Genomic DNA, 22,175 nt, shown 5'->3' on the forward strand with positions numbered 1-22,175 from the left:
ATTTACCTCAACCAGGCTTACATTAATTATTTTTAGTGTTTTTAAAGTATCTAGTTTATAATTATCCTCCAGACTTCTTCTTTACCTTTATGATTACAAATGTTAAGTTTAGTGTTTTATATTCTCAAAACACTTGATAAATACTTTAGAATGTCTTATTCTTCACGGCACTTCAAGTTTTATGTTTGGGAGATACATACATAAAAGAAAACAAAGAAATCCCCACCCAAATAGGTAATTGCCTATTGCAATAAAAAATGTTTGGATGGATAAGTATAAGCAAATAATATGAGGTTAGAGAAAAAATAATGTAAAATTCTAGGAAAATAAGGACGGATAAATCATGAAGTACAATGCAAAATTCACATAACTATTTCATCTATAAAAAAAAACACACTAAAGTGAAACACTTAATCTTCAATGCAACTTTGACCTTCTGGCCAGCTTTTCAGCTCATTCCTCCAGTACAGGGAAGCGATTTTCTGGTAAGAAAGGGAAATTTGGCGCAAAACTTCAACACGTATGGACTTAACTTCTAGGAGCTTCTGACTTAGGTTAAATTTGTGAGAAAGTTGTTAGTACAGTACAAACCGCATAACATATGTACATTGATATTACTTCCACTCATAGCGAACTCAATACACGAAACAACAAATCTATCGCCAGCTTTCAAGTCGCGCCGAAAACCTGGAGCTGGAGTTCCCACAAGAACCTTACGCGACACTGAGGTCTGCGCATGCTCTGTTGGTGGCGCAAAGCCCCTACTCTCATTGGTCGGAAGTCCCGGTTTGTTTGTTAAATTACGACTGTCGTAAACTAAGATTGCATGACGGCTTCCTAACTTTACGGTGACAACAACTATGGCGGCTGCCAGTGGTAGATTTGAAAGTGCGAAGAGTATTGAAGAGCGTAAAGAACAGACCCGGATTGCCAGGGCCGAGGTGTTGCGCCAGGTACCTCCGTTTTGTGGCTTTTGTAGTTTTTTGGCGTTGTGGAAATTGAGGGTTCCTGGAAGCTAGCTTACTCACCCCTTCCCTTGCCACTGTATCTCGCTTTATTTGGGTGAAGTCTCCCTTTGCAATGCCGATAAATTCTTGTGTATCTCTCGTCTTTTAGATGCTCTGGCAGGTCCCAGTTGCTCATTCTCTTTTCTGGGATATCCCTTTCTTTTTCTCCAAGTTTCCTTTTTAAATCATCTATTCTTTGCATTTCTGTCACCCGGACTGCGCACTTTTTAGGTACTCTGCGACTTTTAAGGACTCTGCCTGCGTGTTTCACAGTCTCAGTTATTGCTTCTGCTGTATCTGAAATGAAATTTTACTTTTTCAGGAACACATGTCAGTTGCATTTGAGTAGACTCAGCTTGACTTTTTATTCTCTTGTTTTATTATTGGTATCAGTTCCAGACTTACTGTAAGCCGGTCCTGATCCAAACAAGAGTTAACACAAGAGACCCAGGAAATTTAGCCTCTCACCAAAGGTTGAGAAACATTATATTTCTCACTAAGCTTGAGATGCATAGAGGTAACTTTATAAAGAGTAGAGGAAGTGAACTGTATTGAATTACCTGACAAGCTATTCAAGATGTAAGAAGTATGGCAATGAAAGGGAAAAGTTGTAGTTTGGAGAGCAACATGGGACACAGTGAGGGTTTTTGTTTTGTTTGTTTTAAAATGGAAGAGTTTTAAATGAATTTAAATGCACATGAGAAGGAGCCAGTAGCGAAGAAGTGGAGGTGACTGGAAGGAGAAGTGATAATGACTACAGTCAGATTTTAAAGGGGGAAGAGTGGGCCATTAGTCTTGGATAGGTGAAAGGTTGGTATTGTTCTCTGATTTCAACATAGATAATATATATATAATAAATATTCATCCTTGTCTCTTTGGTGTTTCAAGCAGTTTTTGGAAGTAGGCTTGGTAAGCTGTGATAAATCTGATAGTAGAGATATGCACAGAGTTGAGAAGGACCAAACCCAGCTTTGGAGTTTAGGAGGAAGAATGAGAGGTCAGGAACAACTTCCTAAGAAAAACTTACTTTATTTGACTATTGTTAAGGGATGAATAAAAATTAGTAATTTCATAATTTCTTTTAGAAAGATGATTCTTCCTGAAGTATTTTGGGGGGCTGGTTATTGGGGTACAGTTGCATGTTGATTGCATGGAGGTCAGTCTCCTAACTTGCGAAAGTCTAAGGCGGTAGCCACGGGGATGGTGAAGGGAAAAGGGGTTCCAAATCATATTCGAGGTTGGGAGCTTAGAGAGAGCAGAGGGCTTGGAATAGGTTCTAGGATTCTGTCCCTGATTGGTGGCTTAATTCACTGGAGATTAATAATGTGATTGGTAATGTGGAAGAAGAGGTTTTATTTTTAAATCTTTTCAACACTGGTAGAAGCAAGTTCCTGGCAAGGAATGGTCCGTTCGTTAAGGAGTAGATGCCTTTATGTAAAAGTGGGATAGGTTTTTGTTTTCCATTTTTTTTGTGTGACAAACATTTGAATCAATTGCCATTTTTTTTTTTTTTTTGTTGTTGTTGTAGGCTAAAGCCAATTTTGAAAAAGAAGAAAGACGTAAAGAACTTAAGCGACTTCGGGGTGAGGATACATGGATGCTACCTGATGTGAATGAGCGAATTGAACAATTCTCACAGGTGAATACTAACAGATTTACTTGATATAAACATATCTGTCTTTTTTTGCACTTATTCAAGTTACTAAGAACAATTTTATGGACTGTTTTCCTGAGTTACAGAATGAATATCACATAGTTGGCATTACTGACTAGTTTTATCTCTTTGGCAGAAGTGATATATTGTAATATTTTGGACATTATGACATTGGAATGATTTTGTTACTTGAGCAGGTAGAAGACTTAGCTTTACACTTCTGGTTCACTTGTAGCAAGCTTATGGGTTTAAAAAATTATGCATTGTAAGCTTTTTGTCTTTTTTTTTTTTTTTTTTAGGTCTCAAGCCTGTTTTTCTACAATTTTTTTAAAATTTATTTTTAATTGAAAAATAATAATTGTGTTTATTTATGGGATACAGTGTGATGTTTTGATCTATGTACATATTATTGTGAGATTCAGTCAAGCTAATTAACATCACCTCACCAACTTATCTTTTTTTGTGGTGAGAACATTAAAAATCTATTCTTTCAGCAATTTTGGAATATAAAATACACTATTATTAAATGTGGTCACCATGCGATAGATCACTAAAACTTATTTCTCTAATGTAACTGAAGCTTTGTACTCTTTGATCTATATCTTCCCTTTCCCCATCCCTCCTCCTCCCTCCAGTCTCTTCCCACAGTTTAAATTCATACTATCTTGTTATATTTTTTATGGCCTAATAATCTTGTATGAAAATTTTGGGGGAGATCATAGAGGGATATTTTGTGTGTGTGTATATGTATGTAAATGTATACATGTTTGTGAATATATAGGTGTTTATTTGATGGTATGTGTCATGAATCTACCAATAAAAAAATTTTTCTAATATTTTTCTGGTAAGAAGTCTCAGCTATATGCTTTATTAATAGTACATATAGAAGGCATGTTAAGATTTCCTGGAAGATTTTATTTATTTAGTCATATTCTTTGTCTCATTTTGTGAAAGACTTAAAGTTTTTTAGAATGTGGATTTTTTTTCCTTCATAATGCTTCCTTCTGAAGTAAGGTAAAACTAAATTCCTTTCTTGCCTATTCAAAATGATTATAGGAACATTCTGTGAAGAAAAAGAAGAAAAAAGACAAGCATTCAAAAAAAGCAAAGAAAGAGAAGAAGAAAAAGAGCAAGAAACAAAAATATGAAAACAACGAGTCACCTGATAGTTCATCAGTAAGTACTAAAATTAATAAGAGCAGCTATTTGAGAAATTATTATGTGAAAGAATAATATATGGGAACTTAAAATGTATGAGAACTCAAGATATTACTAGTTATGAAAATATCTGTGAGACATCTACTTGGAGATATATAGGAAATATTTGAAATATGGATCTTGGGTTTCAGAGAACATTTAAGAAGACGGGGATACGATCTGGGAATCATTGCTAGTTAGAGCCATTAGAATGGATGAAATGTCTAGAGAAACTGAAAAGAGGGATGAATACTCACACTGAAGAATCATATAGGAAGTAAAGGATGCTAAATAAAAGTAAAAAACTAGGAGAAGCAGAGAAGACCAGTGTTGTAAAAATAGGGGAAAAGAGTTTCAAGACATTTGAGAGTCTGTCACCCCTGTTTGTTTTTTTGTAGAAATTAACATTTAAGTCTTTAAAGCTGGATGTGTTTTATATACTTACCTTTGGGGTCAAAAGGAAGAGAGTATTGGGTTGGCTGAGTCTCTAGTCAGTTCTGGGCTGAGGAGGACTCACAGAAGAAAAGGTCAAAGCCTTCAGACTTATTTTGAGGAAGAAAGAGGTTATGCATAGAAAGTGATGAGCTAGAGATATTTAGGGATAATTGTTCTCCCACGTATGAACTTCATAGGGTTATCCTTTCAGCTGAATCACCACAGTCAGAAGTCTGGTCCACCTGTTGTTTCAGAAACTAAATTTTTGACAGTAAACTATCAAAGATAAACACAGCTGGATATTAAAGTGGTGAAAACAGATTTTATTCAGTATCTACTGACAGTAGGGGAAATTGCTGAGCTCCCTCCTAATTTGTGCAGAGATGATTTGGGCATTTTAAAGGGAAGAATGAGGGTGGGGAGAGAGTGAGGGCTCAATAGAGTGAGAAAAGTGAAAAATTACAAAGGGTTGGTCATTGTAAATTGGATTAGGCCAGCTGTGTTTGCCAGCTGGCAATTATTGCAGTTAGGATTCTATCCTCCCACAGAGATTGGGAGACAGAGGCCCTCTTTCCTGATGATTACATTTCAGAGGAATGGCTCTTAGGTACCTGAGAGAGACACTTCTGAGTGGTAAGGGATACGACATTTACAACTGTAAGCTCTTTTTAGTATTAATAAATGCCCTAAAAAAGGGAAATCGAGGGTCTGTCATTAGGTGTTTGCTAAAACAAATAGTAAGTTTCCCTGGCTGTGTTGAGCTTTCTCAGGCAGGCATTTACTAGGGGCATCTATTCTAGGGGCATGATCTTCTGCAACTAGAAGCCATGCTAGAGTTTGGTTAAATCTCTTAGTATAGGAGTTTGGATGAAGTTATGTGTCAAAAGTTCTGTATTTTTCAATACCCTACAATGGTAATTGACCTTGAAAGGCTATCTTATGTGAGAATATGGTAATTATCATAGTGAGAAATACAACAGGATAGTCTTGTAGACTAGCCAGCACATTTTGTAGAAATGGTAGAAATACTTAAATTACATAGAAGAAATTTTTTTGAATGTAACTCAAAGCAAAGGGAGTTAGAAAATATTCACAGAGACACTAATTTTACAATTGTGAGTTTGGATTATTGACTGCATTGAGAATCTAATAAAAATAAATGATACTCTCTCCAAAAAAACATGTATGTACAATGTTTATTTCAGTGGGATTTATAAAACTCTTTGGAGTTTATGCAAAGATCACAGACTAAGAGCTCCCAGATCTGCCAGGCTGTTTCAACATTTATGTCATTTGATTAAGGGAACTTTCTTCTCCTTATTAGAGACACATTGTCCTGTTTTTTTCTTTATTCTTTCCTTGAAATAGATGTGTATATATTTATATTTTTGCAACATACAGTATGCACACTTATACATAAGTTGTATAACATATACAAGTGCTGTCTGGAAATTATCCAGCCATTGTATTGATGTATCCGTTGTATCCTTGGCTGGATACTTTCTGGACAGCCCTCCTATACCATAGAGTCATTTGAATGAATGCTCTGTGGCCACACCACATTGAAATGAAATGAAGAGTGAAAGAGAGGTTTGTATTGGTAGTAAAGGGAAGGAAAGACAGAGATTTATCAATTGTATTAGACTTTTCAAAAGAATTACCTTCTAGTTTCATTGTTTTTTTCTCTATGTATTTTCTATTTTATTGACTTAAACTATATTTGCTATTTCATTCCTAGTACTTACTTTGTGTCTAATTTGCTCTTCTTTTTCAAGCTTCCTAAGGTGGATGCATAGGTCATTGATTCTAAATCTTCCTTCTGTTCTAATGAATATTTAATCTCTAAGTTTTTCTTTTAGCACTGTTGTATCTCCACCTAATTTTGATGTGTTATATATTTTTATGACATCCTATTCAAAACATTTTTTTACTTTTTTAAAAATTCATGAATTATATATAAGTAGGTTTTAAAATATCCAGATAATTGTGGATTTTACTAGGTTTTTTGTTATTGACTTTGAATTTAATTCTGTTATTGTTAATAGAATATACTCTGTATAATTTCATTTTTAAAAAAGTTATTGAGACTTATTTTATGTTCTAGCCTATGATCTCTCTCTTTTTTTTTTTTTAATACAGCCCAGAAAGCTAAGAATAGCATATGATCTATCTTGGTGAAAATTCCATGTGTATTTGAAATGAATATGTATTCTGCTGTTGTTAGGTATAGTGTTCTGTAAATGTCAGTTAATGAAAGTTGGTTAATAGTGTTAAGTCTCCTGTATTCTTACGATTTTCTGTGTATTTGTCCTATCAATCATGAGAGAACAGTATTGAAATCTTTAACTGTGATTGTGGATTTGTCTATTTCTGCTTTCAGTTTTGTCAGTTTTTACATTATGTATTGTGAAGCTTTATTAGGTACATACATATTTAGGATTGTTATATTTCTTTGGTGAATTGACCATTATATTATTTTGAAATGTTGCTCTTTATCTTTGGTAATACTCTTATCTATAAAAGTCTGCTTTGTCTCATATTAAAACCTTTTCAGCTTTCTTATTTGCATTTTCATGTTATATCTTTTTTTCTTTTAGTTTAATGTATCTGTTTCTTATATATTGAAAGTGTATTTCTTGTAGGCAGTGTATATTTGGGTCTTGCTTTTTTATCTAGTGTATCAATTTTTTCCTTTTTTAGAGGGTTTTTTATACTATTCAATATGGTAACTGTATATAGCTTTTAATTTTTTTAATTAAAATTTTATCAGGTTGAAAATTCATTTCTTTAGTCTTGCTAGCCAAATTTTATGTGCTCAGTAGCCGCATTTGGCTAGGTTAGTGGCTGCCATATTGGACAGGATTCTATTGAATAGCATTGGTGTAGATTATTTATGTTTAATGTAATTATTGATGTGGGTAAGTTTGGCCACCATGTTGCTATTCCTTTTCAATTTGTCCCATTTGTTCTTTATTCCTTTCCCCCCTCCTTTTCTTGCCTTCTTTTGGATTAATTGAGGGTTCTTTATAATTTCATTTCAGCTGTTTTCTCACTCTAACCTCACATGGTGTAAGGGAGCAAAGGAGCTCTCTTGTGCCCATTTTTATAAGGGTACTAATCCCATTCCTAATCATCTCCCAAAGGCTCTACCTTCTAATACTATCACCTTGGAGGTTAGGGGATTTCAACATAGGAATATAGAGTGGGGAGACATGAGCATTCAGACTATAGCACCTGCCTTAGGTTCATTTTGCTTCTTGATTTGTGAGTTTAGTTTCTCTCAAATTTGAAACTTTCTGGCTACTGTTTTGTGAGTGTTTTTTCATTTTGGTAGTCTTCTTAATACTGTCTCACAGGTCCATGAGCCTCTGTTCACTTTCTTTCTAGTCTTTTTCTTTTCTGTGCTTTAGTTTGGGTAGCTTTTATTGCTATCCCATAAGCTTCGAGTTCATAGGCCTTTTCTTTTGCAGCGTCCAGTCTACTGTTATCCCTATCCAGTGACATTTTCATTTCAGGTATTGTATTTTTCATCATTAGAAGTTTCATTTGGGTCTTTTTTATATCTTCACTTTATCTCATTATGTTCATGTTTTCCTTTCCCTAAGCATATTTATAAGAGCTGTATCAATGTCTTGGTTTGCTATTTCATTATATCTTTTATTGTTCTGTTTCAATTAATTGATTTTTCCGCTAACTTTGGGTCACAGTTTCCTGCTTCTTTGAATGTCTAGTAAGTTTTAATTAGATGCTGAACCTTGTGAAAGTTGTATTGTGACTGCTGGATTTTGCTGATATCCTTTGAGGGGTGTTGAGTTTTCTTTTGCCAGATAGGTAGTTACGTATGGATTAGTGTAATCCTTTTCAAGGCTTGTTTTTAGGTTTTGTTAGTATGCATCTAGAATAGCTTTACTCTAGAGTTGGTTTAGCCTAAGGCATGACCCTGTGGGTTCTCTGCTGGTTGTTCTGGGTCTTCAACAAGTTTTCTCCATTCTGGTTAGTAGGAACTAGAATGTCGTCTATCCCTTTGTGAGCTCTGGGGATTATTCTGCCTTCTGTTCTCCAGCAGTTGTTCCTTCCAGGGTCGTTATTCTTTGCCTGACCATGTGGACGACTCTCATCCTGAGCATGTTCAACTTGATATTTATTTATTTAAAGACTCCAGGGGTCCTTTATGTAGATTTCTGGTGCTCTTTCTCTGTGTAGTTATTTTCTTATCTTTACTTTGTCACAGCCTTCACAACATTCACATTTTGTCTCCTAGCTCAGTGAGATTGTCATGTCTGTTTGGGTTACCTCTCTTTGTGCCATGGTCTGGAAAGTGCCTCCAGGTGAAAAGCTGTGGAGATTGTAGTGTTCACTTCATTTGTTTCCCTTTTATCAGGGATCACAGCCCTGCACTAATATTCAGTGTCTGAAAACAGTTGTTTCACATATGTTCTATTTTTATTTCTATTTTCTGATGTCATTTATTATGTCATGGCTAGAAGCAGAAGTCCTCAAGTTCCCTTGATTTTTTGCTGGTAGCACTTTTCTGTCTTGGTCCCACCTTCTAGGTTTTGACCTCTAGATAGGATTAGGGGTGTGGTTAATTCTGAAGGCTACATGTGAGAAGGAGAGTGCTGAGGTATGTGTTAGTCTCAAGGCATATTAACCTTGACGGTTTATGAGTCCTTCAAGGTAAAATGGAGGATCGAACTAAAATCAGCAAGGAAACTGAAGTTACAGCACAGGGAGAGGGGAACATCAATTTTGCTGAAGTGTTGAGGTGAGTGCATAATTGTGAAAATGGGTAACAAAATTAACAGAAACAGAATAGAGGCAGGAGGATTTCACAGAGTGGTCTAGGTATCACTGTTTTATAAATGAATAACAAGACTATTAACTGCATCACAAATGTGTCTTCCATTCGGTTCCTGGCTTTTAATGCTTGAATGCAGGCTAGTACTTAAAGTTTCTGACTAGTGCTTTGGAAGAATAAAAGAAGGGGTTTCAGTTAATTTCAGCACACATTTATTGAATGCCTATTCTTTGCAAGACAACATTCTAGACATAGGAAATATAAGAATATAAAGAGATTTTTTTTTTTAAACCTTTGGGGGACTTATTTTCTAATTGGATAAAGAGATACATAATATTAATACGTAATCCCATGATGCCATGGTAATGCAGGTATTAAGGGAGGGAGGATTTCACTTGCAAATTTATTGAGGAAATGATACTTGGGACTTGAAGGATTAGTGAGAATTAGGCAAATAAAGATGTGCTTGGCATTTCATGCATAAGGAATTGTGAGAGCAAAGGCATGGAAGTATGAGATATTATGTTGTATGAGTGTGTGTGTGTGTGTGTGTGTGTGTAAATATAACTATAAGCAATTTCATGGTACTAGATCATAAACCAAGAGGAGAGGGTGAATGGAGATAAAGTGTAAGAATTGAAAGGGCCTGGTAAATCAAGAGGTTTGACTGTGTACATTAGGGAGTGTACAATCTAATTAGGTTCAGCTGCATTTGTTAGACAAGCTCAGAATAGCAAGTGGTTAAACAAGATAGAAGTTCCTTCATATGAAAGGCATCAGGTAGGCAACCTAGGATTAGTATGGTCTTCTGGGACCAAGGCTTCTATTGTTGTCTTGCTCTTTCCTCATCCTTACAGCATTGCCTCTTAGTCCAGATAACAGGCAAGAGATGCTCTTCCCCTCCCCCCTTAACTTGACTCCAGAAAATCCCACACAATATTTTTATTTACATCTCATTGGACCCTTGCTCATAAGGCTTCACTTTCCAGCATGGGAAGCACATTGCTTCTCCAAGTAAAATTGGGTTCTATTTGTAGAAAAGAAGAGGAATAACTGGCAGTCTTTATGACAGGGAGCCATAGAAGAGGAGTGCAGTGGTCAGATGTCTCCTTTATATTACTCTAGATGTATTTGGGGTGGAGGGTGGGGGTTGGAAAAGGAAGGGGAACAGGAAAGAATGAAGTCCAGGAGACTAATTTGGTTATTCCAGTTGTCTAGGTGAGAGATAAGATCTGATCTAGGGCTGCTGCTCTAAGAATGGAAAAGGGAGAATATGTATTAGTTGGTAATGTTGGTTGCAGATAACAGAAACCAAACATGGCTTTTGCAAAAAAAAGTGGGGATTTATTATTAGAGTTCAACGTTCTCATAAGACATCTAGGTGTAGGAAGGCAGCTGGGCTTCAGAAATAGTTGAAGTTAGAGTTTGGAATGCTCTTTGGAATCTTCTTCATTTTTTTTCCCCCTCTGAGTTCTATTTTTTTTTTTCTTGAAACAGATCAATTTTTGCTGAATTCCATTCCTCAAGACAGAAATGGCCTCTGCTAAGGCCTTTCCAGTTCTCTTTAGTTTTATATCAACCCATTTAGTTTTAATTTCAAATTTCTTGGGAATGACTTAGATTGAAATGAATTGGGTCGGGCACCTACCTTTGAACTAATCAGCTGTGACCAGGGGTAGAAGTAGGCTCCCATGGTAACGATATGGTATTCACTGTATGGTATATTTGATAAATATTTTAGAAATGAAAATAATAGGTTTGGATGGGTGAAGAAGATGATCCTGAGTTTCTGACTTGGTTAAGTGGGTGGTTGGTTGTGCCAGGGAACTTTCTTCAGTAGTACAGATGGAGGAACAGATTTTGTGGAAGAAGATGATGGATTTATTTTTTCTTCTTATTGAGTTTAGCATGGCATCCAAGTATACTAGACAATTAAGTCACTGAAACTTTTTGTTAGACAAATTTGAAAGCTATCAGCACAATTGGTAGTAGTTCAAGCTATGAGAGTGGATTCGATGGCCCAAAGGGAATGTTTAGATATTAAAAATGTAGTGGGCAAAAAATGGAACCCTAAATAACATGGATCTTTAAGGGCTGAGCAAAGGAGGAAGAGTGCATGAAGGAAATGAAGAAGAAACAAAGAGTGGGAAGAGAACTGGAAAGTGTCACGGAAGTCAAGAAAGTGAGTCATCACCAGAGTTGTATTGAGCAGAGAGGTCTAGGGAGATAAAGACTGAAACATTTTGTTGAATTTGACACAGTGGAAGCCATTGGTGAACTTTGACGATCTTTCAGTAGATTAATGGGGACAATAGCTATATTGTACAATTTTGAGAAAAATATATGAAAGTGAGGGTATGAAGGCAGTAGATGTAGACTACTCTTTGAAGTTTGTCTTAGAATGGAATGTGGAAGATGAATTCCTGCTAGGATAGACAAAGTCAAGGAAGGCTCCCCCTACCAAAAAAAAAAAAAAAAAAAAAAAGGATGGAAGGATGGGAAATACTTGAGCATATTTCTAGGCCATTAGGGGTCTTTGGTTGAAGCTATAAGAGAAGGAGATAATTGATGAAGAAAGGTCCTGGAAGAACAGGAATCGTTGAGATCAAAACCTTTGAAGGAAGATCTTCCTTGAACAGGAAGAGTTAATAGGCAGTAAGGATAGGCACAGCTGTAAATAATTTTGTTGGAGGGTGGGTTGGAAGCTAAAGTAGCTTTATTTTTCTCAATGAGGTAAGAGCAGACATCATTTGCAGAGCATATGGGGAATGGGAGTTGGTATAGAGCTTGAGGAAGGTGTTGAAGAAGGTGACGTCATCTGCCAATGTATTAAGCTAGGTGCTTGGGGATATAATGGAGGCAAAAGCAGGTGTAGTTTCTGTACTTATAGCACTTACTGCCTAGTGGGAGAGTGAGACATTAATCACATAGTCCCACAAATAAATGTGAAACTGATAAATGATTCAAAGGAGAGTAAGGGAGTAGAAGAGAGAACTGATCAAGGACCAGTAACGGGAATTCTACCTGTGATTGAGTCTAGCTAGACTGAAGTTGCAGGTCATGATGACAGGAGTTATCTAGAGTTGGAGATTGGTTGCAGCTGTGGTAATGAAGCAACTGAGGGGTCCACTTAATGAGTTTCAAGTGGTTGGTCAACATATGGTAAGATAAAGAAAATTCATAGTTACTGAAGAAGGCCTATGGCAAAATTCTATGGAACACTGACTTTTAAATTTGTTTTAGCGTGATCTTAGCAAATTAGCACTCCTCCAAAGTAAGTGCTAATTTTTTTCAGATTACAAACTCCCTTTTTGGTGAATGACATCAAGAATTAGGAACAAGGTCCCCCCAAACTGATTTGATGATGTAAATATGAGTAGACGAGAAGTACATTTATAGTGATTATCTTATAAAATTTTAACTATAAATATAAATAACTAGTTCTGAGTTTTCTATAAATCCAAATCAAGGCCTCCATGAATGAATGAATGAGTGAATGAATAAAATCTGTTTTGCTTTGGGAAACAGTTGGCAGTTGTGGTGGCGGAGCCCAAATATGCGTACGTCATGTAGATTATACTTTTTGACAGATATATTTGTGTTCTCCAATCAAAGAAAGCTTTAGGTAATTTCTGAGAACTTTGTAGAATGGAAGAATATTGGTCTCATTCAAGAAACCCAGATTCTGTTTGCTTTGCTGTTTGCTCACTTTTCCCTCGCTTGGCTTCAGAGTTTCTCAGCTGTGCTTTAACAGTTGGTTTGCGCTAGGTGATTTCTAGGATGTTTCCTATACTTTATGTTTTACAGCTCTGAAGGATAGATTTTGGAGCCAGAGAGGTCTAGATTCCTATCCTAGTTCTCACTCTTGGATACAATCTAGCCTGGGCAAAGTACTTAATTTGGGGGAGCTTTCCTTGTCTATAAAACCAAAATCATACTTTATAGGGTTATTTTAAAGCTTCATGGTGATAATGTATGCGAAAGTACTTAATACAGTACTTGACACAGAAGAGTAGATTGGTACATTTGTGGAAAACTAAACCCAAAACCTGGCATAATGATCAGCACATAGTAGATGTTGATTGAATACTTCTTAATTGATTTAATACTCTGGCATTTAAACATAGTAAGCAAAATGCCTTACTAGTTTAGCTGTTACCTGAGATCTCTGCATTTCTAGATTCAGGGAAATCTCAAAATTTGAAACTTAGGGACAAACAGCAAACTCCTTTACTTGGATGTTGTTTCCTCTATTCTAATGAAGCAAAGATGTGAGAACTACTTGGTGCTGCTGGTAGGCACTGAAGCTCTGTGCTGCAGTGAGTTCTCTATCCGACAGTCCTAATTTTTTTTTTTTTTTTTTTTTTACTTTCCTTTGGCTTGATAATAAACTGATAAGAAAATAAAAATAATTTTGTTATGTTTTGTGGGGCTAACCCAAATAGTGGATTACACGTTCTTTCTTCAAATTTTCAATGTCAGTTTTTAAAGGGAAAATATTGTGTAAGAATTTTCTTTAGGAAACTGAATTTTTACTACTTAACAGCACAGAAATTTTATATGAAATTATGCAAATTTGAGAATTTAAGTTCTATGCTAAATGTTCTTAGAGCTCTGAAGATGAGTGGGTTGAGGCTGTTCCGTCCCAGACTCTTGGCAAAGAAAAGGCCTGGAAAGTGAAAGGTGAAAAGTCAGAACAAGACGACGACAAGCAAGTTATTCAGGTAAACAAGCCACCTGATTTTAAAGAAAGAAATGTCAACTTCTTAGAATAGATGAATGTTTTTTTTTTTTTTTTTTTTTTTTTTTTTGAGACAGAGTCTCACTCTGTTGCCCAGGCTAGAGTGAGTGCCGTGGCGTTAGCCTAGCTCACAGCAACCTCAAACTCCTGAGCTCAAGCGATCCTCCTGCCTCAGCCTCCCGAGTAGCTGGGACTACAGGCATGTGCCACCATGCCCGGCTAATTTTTTCTATATATATTTTTAGCTGTCCATATAATTTCTTTCTATTTTTAGTAGAGATGGGGTCTCGCTCTTGCTCAGGCTGGTCTCGAACTCCTGAGCTCAAACGATCCGCCCACCTCGGCCTCCCAGAGTGCTAGGATTACAGGCGTGAGCCACCGCGCCCGGCCTAGAATAGATGAATGTTAAAATGAAAGATGATTATAATTTTTTCAGGAGAAAAATTAGACTCTGAAAACAATGTATTTTATGAATAATTTTGGCAGTAATGTTATTTTCCTGAGCATTTATACTCCCCTTTTCCTTCTGCCCGGAGGAAATGAGTGCTCATCTCTATTCTAGTCCATTAGGGTTTTCCTGCATCTGGTTGATAGAAAAGTGGCACTTCCCCCTTATATATGGAAGCCTTATACTGTTACCTCTATCTGACCTTTCTACAGTGAGTAGAGTTCAATCACAGTTTTCTTTCCCTTCACTTCATACCTTCATTTTCTTAGCAATACTTACAGTTAAATAGTTCATACATTTTGGGTCATAGTTTATATGCCTAGGAAGAATGTCATTTATCCACTTTTAGCCATAGATAAAGGAAGACAGGTGAAAAGGAACTAATGTTTGATTGCTTGTTGTGTGCCAGGCACTGTGCTGGGTGCCTTATATTTGTTATCTTGTTTACTCCTTAAAAGAGTCCTGAAAGGTAGGGATTTTATCCCATTTTATTAGGGGAAAGACTAAGGCATAAAGATATTAAGAAATTTGCTTAAAATTATATAGCCATGTAGGATTTGATTCAGGTTTAATTGCCTTCAAAATCCCTGCTCTTATTAGTTCTAATCAGTTCATATTGAAATGGCTTCCTTATTATTATTTCTATTAAATTCTAATTGGTTCAGATCGAAATGGCTTCCTTTATTATTATTTATATGATTAACTTCTAATCAGTTCAGATTGAAATGGCTTCTTCTCTTTAACAGAGGGATGAATGGATGACTGTTGATTTTATGTCTGCTAAAACTGTGTCATCATCATCACTCAGAGCTGAAAAAGAAGCTCTGAGGAAAACAGAGCAAGAGAAAACTCAAGCACTTGAGCAGGTAAGAGAATGTTTAAAATGCTTTAACCTTCTGATTTGCCTTTACTAAACTGATAAGACACTTATAGTAATACAGTTTTACTTGTAAAATATTATTTTATCCTTTGTGGTGTTTAATAAAATTAGTAAGAACAACTATACAATGTGATATGAGTTCTTTAAAGTAAATTTTCTATAGGAATTCAGTTTAAAGGTATACTAGATTTATAAATTTAGGGCATATATAGTTGAGAGCAAATACTGAGTTTAGGTTAATATCATTGAATTAAAAGTGAGCCCATTCAACTTCTGTTTTAGTGTACATGCTGAATTAAATGCCATAAAAATGCTTCCATTTCAAGACACCTAAAATTCTGGATAAAATATAAGCATTTTTATTTAATGTTTTATTGTTGTCACCTTGCTGGTAAGAAAACAATGGGAAATCTTTAGAGCCTAAAAAATGAGGCAAAAGCATGAATCCAGAGAAGTAAGAAAATGCTGAAGCTGGTCACTTTCCTGGGGCATCCCACAATCCTGGTAATCTAGAACTTCAATTTTAATGGATGCTTGGGGATAGGAGATAAGGGCAAGAGCCTGCGTGAGTTGGGGAAGTCTGATTGATAAACCCCTAAAAATCTGGGACCCCACAGGGATATATCCTCAATTAAAGGATGAACTTGGGAAAAAACTGAATTGAAGGCAGGAAAACTTGCCTGTCTTGTCAAACATCTTGTATGGTAGAGGGAGAAAAACCTCTTCAGGGAATATGTAACCAGAAGCTGGCACTATAGTGTTTATACTTTGGATTCATAGGGTTTATGGCTTGAATTCATGCTACCCGTGTGGTCTGAAAAATCTTTAAGGTGGGAATTTATTTTAAATTATTCTTGAGTTGGTAGTGCCTTGAAGTGCTTGGCAGAAGTAACCACTTGTCCTTTCTAGATGACCACACTGTCAACTTAGGCCTCATGGTTTTTGCAGAAACAAAGTTCTGTGGAATATAAGCTCACAACCTCAAATCACAAAATATGTGAAAATGTAAGGTTAGAGCTTAAAAAACAGTTGTCTGAAACAATAAACAGTAGAATCCACAAAACCTTTATCTATTGGATTACTTAATATACCTTTAGAAAGTAATAGTCGGTATATGCATGTTCTCACTTATAAGTGGGAGCTAAACTATGGGCACAGAGTGGAAAAATAGACATTGGAGACTCTAAAATGGGAGAGGGTGGGAGGGGTGTGAGGGATGAAAAATTACCTATTGGGTACAATGTACCCATTCAAAGATGGATACACAAAAAGCCCAGACTTCACCAATGCACAATATATCCATTTAACAAAACTGCACTTGTACCTGGTAAATCTGTATGAATAAAAAAAGAGAAAACTCTGAAGCAAACCATCCCCCCTCCCAACAAAACAAAACAAACAGAAACATGTTCTAATAATGTTTGCTTACAAACGGGTTTCTCTGTCAAACTGTCCCGTTCACTGAAAACAGTTTATGATGCATCTTATAGATTGCATGCTTACATTTTCCATTTATTGCTGGATTTTTCTATTTAAGGCCACATGGAGAAAGAAACATGTTCTAATAACATACTCTAAAGGTTAGCTTAGAAAGGAGTTTCTTTGTCAAACACTTTCATTCACTGAAAGAAAACAGCTTATGTTGAATCTTTAAGAAAGCATGCTTACGTTTGCCTTTTATAGCTGCATATGCAAACCTGTGTAATGTGAACCAATGGAGAAAGAAAAGTTCTAATAACATATTCTGAGTGTTTGCTTTCAAGGTAAAAAAAATAAAAGTAACAGGAGGTATAGAAAATATGAGTAAGGAATAAAAAGTTAAGGAGGCAGATTTGAGAAAGAGCCAACAAGAACTTCTGATGATGGAAGCTCCACTAGTGATATGTCATGCCACCTTCTTTATTCATTCTGTCCATGAGGATATGGAGTAAATTTTCTACTGGAAAATTTGGAAAAAATAAACTGAATATGCTCAGCTCAGCTTTGCCTTTCCTGCTTGTGGAACAGGCTTCTTGCAGAGACCAGGTAGGGAATGAGGTAGAGGTAGGGTTTGGTTTGGTGTTTTCTGCACCTGGGAAAGTCTTCCTCACTGTGAGATTCAGTTAACAGGCCCATTTGCCTTTCACTGAAAGATTTTCTTCCAATTTAGCCTTTATCAATAATAAAGGTAATTTTGGTATTTATCTCCTATGCTTTTTGTTTTATTTCTCTACTTGTTCAGAGTCTGGACTGTATTTATTGTTCTCTTTTCAGAAACTCTCAAAGTTGTCTATAAATATAGTCCAATCTCATTAGATTGATATTTAAGGTAAATTTCTTTCTCTCAGGTAATTTGTACCTCAACCTTACTAGTTTAATCACTCCCTCATATTTTTCTGCAAATTTCTGCCTCTAAATTTTTGTTCATTTGTTTTGTTCTAATGAATTCCCTTCATCTCTGTATGCCTGCATCCTGGTTATCCTTAAAGGCCTCTTTCATGTATACTACGAAACTCTTCCTATTTCCCTTGACTGAAATAAATCTCTTCTTTCTTTATGTTTCCATAGCACTTTGTTCCTTTGCTGTATAGTACTATTAATAGTTGTTTTCTATAAAGTACTCATAGGATAGGGGATCTTATCCTATTTCCCTTATATAAACCTTTGAGAAATTATTTTCTTTATTAATATATTTGTATCTTCTTTAACAGCTAGTTTAGAACTCTGCACATTGTAGGAACTTTTTCATTTTCTGTATATTTGAAATTGTAGATTTAGTCTCCTTTCCTCCATGAATTCCAATTACTTTGCTGTTCTATAAATCTTTGGATTTAGTTCTGAAGTTTGGTAATCTTTAGTAATTTAGGAATTTTGCTTAGGTAAGAATTCAGATTGTTGTATGCAGAAGTAAATCATCTAGACTAGTGAGTGAGATTAGCCAGTTTTCACCACCTCCATGTCAGTTTGGGTGTGTTCTTTGCACATCATGATATTCTTAAATGACAAGTATTTGTTTTCTTTCTGAGGAAAAAATGACTCTTAAAACCAAATGTTAATTCTTACAGTGGCAATGAAGATAAAGTGAAGATAGTGAGAAGAAATCTAAAATGATGGTCTTCAGTTGTTCAATGTGAAGCATGTTGATTTTATATCTCTTCTTGATATGGGAATATAATTTCTTTGGTTCTTTGGTGTTCTAAAGCTAGTGGTTTTCAAAATGTGGGTCATGAATTTAATTTATTGCAATCAGCACTGAAAAATATAAAATATCAGCATGTATTACATGTAAGAAAGATTTATTTTTTTCCCTAAAACTTTTGTTTTGGACACACACACACACACACACACACACCCCTCCCCACCCACCCAACTCTCACCATGGGTCAGGGTCACAGAAAAATTTGAAAGCCAATGCTTGAAGCTGTGTCTGTGCTGTGTCCTCTTCTCTCCTTATGCCTACATTGTGTTACAGGCTATATATCTATAGCACTTATCCATGGACCCATTCTGTACCTTTTACCAATTCTTCAGCCATCTTTCATGAGCAGGAGCTCTCCCTTCCTCAATCCTTGGCTTCATGTGGTGAGACAGATTCCATTCTTTTGTCTCAGCTGGAGCACTTTTAGTATTTTTTTTATCTTACACAAATTGAACTTAGAACTATCACTTATTGCTTACACGTAGAGCCCTGTAGACCTGAGGCCTCAGTCCTGCGTCCTGCTTTGCATTTCGGTTCTGTTTCTGATCCACAGAGATGTTTACCTTGTTTTGAACTCAGGTATGTTTTATATTATGTATCTTTTCTGTTTGTCCTGAGTGGGGAGATCATGATGAAGTGGAAGCTTAATAAGCCATTTTGACTAGAAGGCCTGAACATGTTTTAGAGATTGATTCATGTTAATATATTTTATTTCTATTTCATTCCTTTTAGTTGTTATATAGTCTTTCATCATTCAGCTGTCCCATACTCTAAATATCCATTCATTTACCTATGGACACTTATATTGTTTACTGTTTTTCACTATTACAAACAGTGCTACATAGAAGGCCTTATATGTATTTTCTCATGCATATGTGTACAAATTTGTCTATGGTGCATATCCACAAATGGAATTGCTTACTTATAGAGTATGCACCTATCTTCTTTTACAAATACTTGCAAAGAGATTATAACAATTTATGTTGTTCCAGCAACATGTTCCTTTTCCAATACATAGTATCTGTAATTGTTAAACTTTTGCTGGACTAATCAATGGGTAAGAAATGGTATTTCATTGTTTTTATATGTATTTACATGATAATTACAAGAAAGATCTTTTCATGTTTTTTGTTCCGATTTCTTGTAGTGTGAACTGCTTGTTTATGTTTTTTGCTTTTTTATTAAGGTCACTTGTCTTTTTCTTACTGATTTATAGAAATTCTTTATGTTTTCAGTCCTCAGTCTTTTATACATTTTCAGATAGTCCCTTACAGTTTTTCTAGCCTCTTGTCAGTTGTTCTCCTCAGTATGTAATTCTAGCCTTTTTTTTTTTTTTTTTTTTATCCTGTTGAGTACCTGATTTGTATCTCCTTGTGTATCTAGATAAGACCATTGGAAGAAATTCCTTGATTGTGGATACTGACAGATTTTGTAGTAAACTAACAGGGGAGGTGATAGAACCTTTTTTGCTACAAACTACTGTAAGAAATCAAATCCTTGTGGTTTACGGTTTTGCTTATTCCTTTAAGTTAACCTTTAACTTAAATTTTGTCCTTTGAAGATTCTTTACTTTTTTGTCAGATCATGGATACATTTAGAAAGCTGTCTTTATTTTTTTTTTTTTTAAGTTTACCTAGCATTTTTATTTTCAATGGTATGTATGGTTGGTTCATATTCCTGGAAACTGAAGTTCCTAACATTTAATGCTTTCCATTTCTCTCCGTCCTATTGCAGTTATTATTTCTTGTAGGAAGCATTTTCTGACTCAAGGTCAACTCAGGTATCACTAGTATGTAGTTCTATACCACCCTTTACTTTCATAGCACTTATCTATATTGATATTGCTTAATTGTCTTTCCCCCTTCTCTAGACCGTAGTTTCTTTGATGGTAAGGACCATGCCTACCTTACTCATTATAATCCCAGTGCCAGGCTTGGAACACAGGAGGCACTTACATTGTGGTTAGGCTGCCATCATCTCTTGCCTAGATAACTGCCACAATCTCCTGACTGGATTTGTGCCTCTATCTTGTTCTTCTCCAGTCTTTTCTCCACACTGAGGCCAGTTTGCTCTTTTTGTAATATGAAGCTGATCATTTTCATGAGTCTCCATTGCCCATAGCATAAAACTCCAACAACAGTTCAAAATGGCTCATGTGGCCTAATCCCTGATTATTCGACAACCTTGTCATTACTTGTCATTACTTAACTCACACTAAGTTTTAGCCAGTCAGAATTACTTTGTTTCCTGAAAGTCCTGTGTTTTCTCTTTTCTACGGTTTTAAGAACAGGCTGTTATTCTTTCTACCTTGAACATCTTTATCCTCCCTCCCCCACCCAAAAAAGAAAACTTAGCTAATTTCTGATCATCTTTAGGTCTAAGACTGTGCATATTATCAATACTTCCTCTAGGAAGACTTTGATCCTTCAATGTGAGAAGGATTTGTATTCTTTGTGCAGCTTTAGTATTCTGTATTTCTGTCTTCAAAGTATGTATTAGTTATATATTGTCTGTATTCCTCACTATATTCTAAGCTATCAAGGGCTGATCAGGATTATTGGCATTTACATCATCTACATCCAGCATAATTCTGAGACATGCTACGCATTCAATACAAACATTGAATGACTGTGAATTTAGATATTATTTCTTGCAAGTTACATGATGTATGTTAAGAATAGCATATGTTAAGAAAGTTTTAATTGATTTGTCCAGGGTTACAACTGTTAACTGGGTTACAGATTTATTATTTATTATTTTTTTGTGGTGGGTTTATTTTTAAAATCTGACCTCTGAAAATGTTTTCTTCTAGTCCAAACTTCTGGAAAGAGAATTGAATCCGTATTGGAAGGATGGTGGGACAGGTCTTCCGCCAGAAGACTGTGTATCATCGATTAGTAAAGGTATTCCTATATTTTGATTGTAGACACACAGACATTTCTTATAATTTGGTATTACTGAAGGAATGACCCGAGTTTACATGTGACAAAGCATTGATAAAATATTTGCACTCTTTTGAAGCCTTATTTAAATTATTAGTACTTTGGAAGATTGTTTTAATTATGATGTATTTGGGAACAAGTTGATTAAATACATATTTTTATACTTGATAATGTTCTCATTTGAGTTTCTATTTAAAATGGCTTAATACAAAATATGATTCTGTGAGGATATAATAATGCATTTCATTTGTTACATTCTATAACAAAATGTAAAAAGTACTAAGTCTGTGAAATTTCAGGAAAATGATGTATAAACATTAAAGATGTTATCTTCAGAAATTCCTACTTTGCTACCATTCATAAAATTTGTGTTGATCTTAGGAGAGTGCTGTTATTTTCCAGCAGATGGAGACAAAATATTTGTGTCATATAAGCATACTTAATAATATAATTAAAAAAATTTATATGCCCATTAAGTGTTACATTTACATCTTGTTGAGAAGTTTATTTAATTTTGATTAACCCAGCTTATAGATTATGTATTATAAATTACATGATGTTATCTTTTCATCTTAGTGATTTATTAGTAGGCTATTTTCCTGCTTTTTACACATTGCTTATTTTTATTTTAGCTATTTGTTAAAATTTTTTTTTGTATTTTATGTAGAGATGTCCCTAGAGCCACCTTACAGGTTTCTTTATAATTTTATCTAGCAGTTTTACTGGAGTTATGAGTAATTGTAACAGTTTCTTTTTTGCCTTTTAGCATGGGCAGAAGTGTTTCTGTTGGGTTATGTAATAGTAACTGTAGTCATACAAGGTTCTCTTTGAAATATTGTTTTATAGAAACTTAAAAAAAGTTTGGGGAACCATAAGTTAGCTCAGTGAATCATTG

The 22,175-nt window shown here is 35.3% G+C and overlaps 1 protein-coding gene across 2 annotated transcripts in view; it reads left to right on the plus strand.

Annotated features, from left to right (window-relative positions):
* The first annotated feature begins 854 nt into the window (after window positions 1–854).
* CWF19L2 (CWF19 like cell cycle control factor 2) overlaps window positions 855–22,175 on the plus strand; it is a 93,686-nt gene continuing 72,365 nt past the window's right edge. Inside the window, exons 1-6 of one of the 2 annotated variants that reach the window (XM_069468983.1) lie at window positions 855–953; window positions 2,536–2,646; window positions 3,718–3,837; window positions 13,702–13,815; window positions 15,027–15,146; window positions 21,151–21,241. In XM_069468983.1, coding sequence (XP_069325084.1) covers window positions 861–953; window positions 2,536–2,646; window positions 3,718–3,837; window positions 13,702–13,815; window positions 15,027–15,146; window positions 21,151–21,241 — 649 coding nt within the window. In that variant the 5' untranslated portion in view covers window positions 855–860. Of the gene's footprint in view, window positions 954–2,535; window positions 2,647–3,717; window positions 3,838–13,701; window positions 13,816–15,026; window positions 15,147–21,150; window positions 21,242–22,175 lie in introns of those variants that run through there. The other variant, XM_069468982.1, reaches the window with a different exon arrangement.

Source organism: Eulemur rufifrons, chromosome 6, assembly GCF_041146395.1.
Source record: "Eulemur rufifrons isolate Redbay chromosome 6, OSU_ERuf_1, whole genome shotgun sequence".
Classification (NCBI taxonomy): Eukaryota; Metazoa; Chordata; class Mammalia; order Primates; family Lemuridae; genus Eulemur; species Eulemur rufifrons.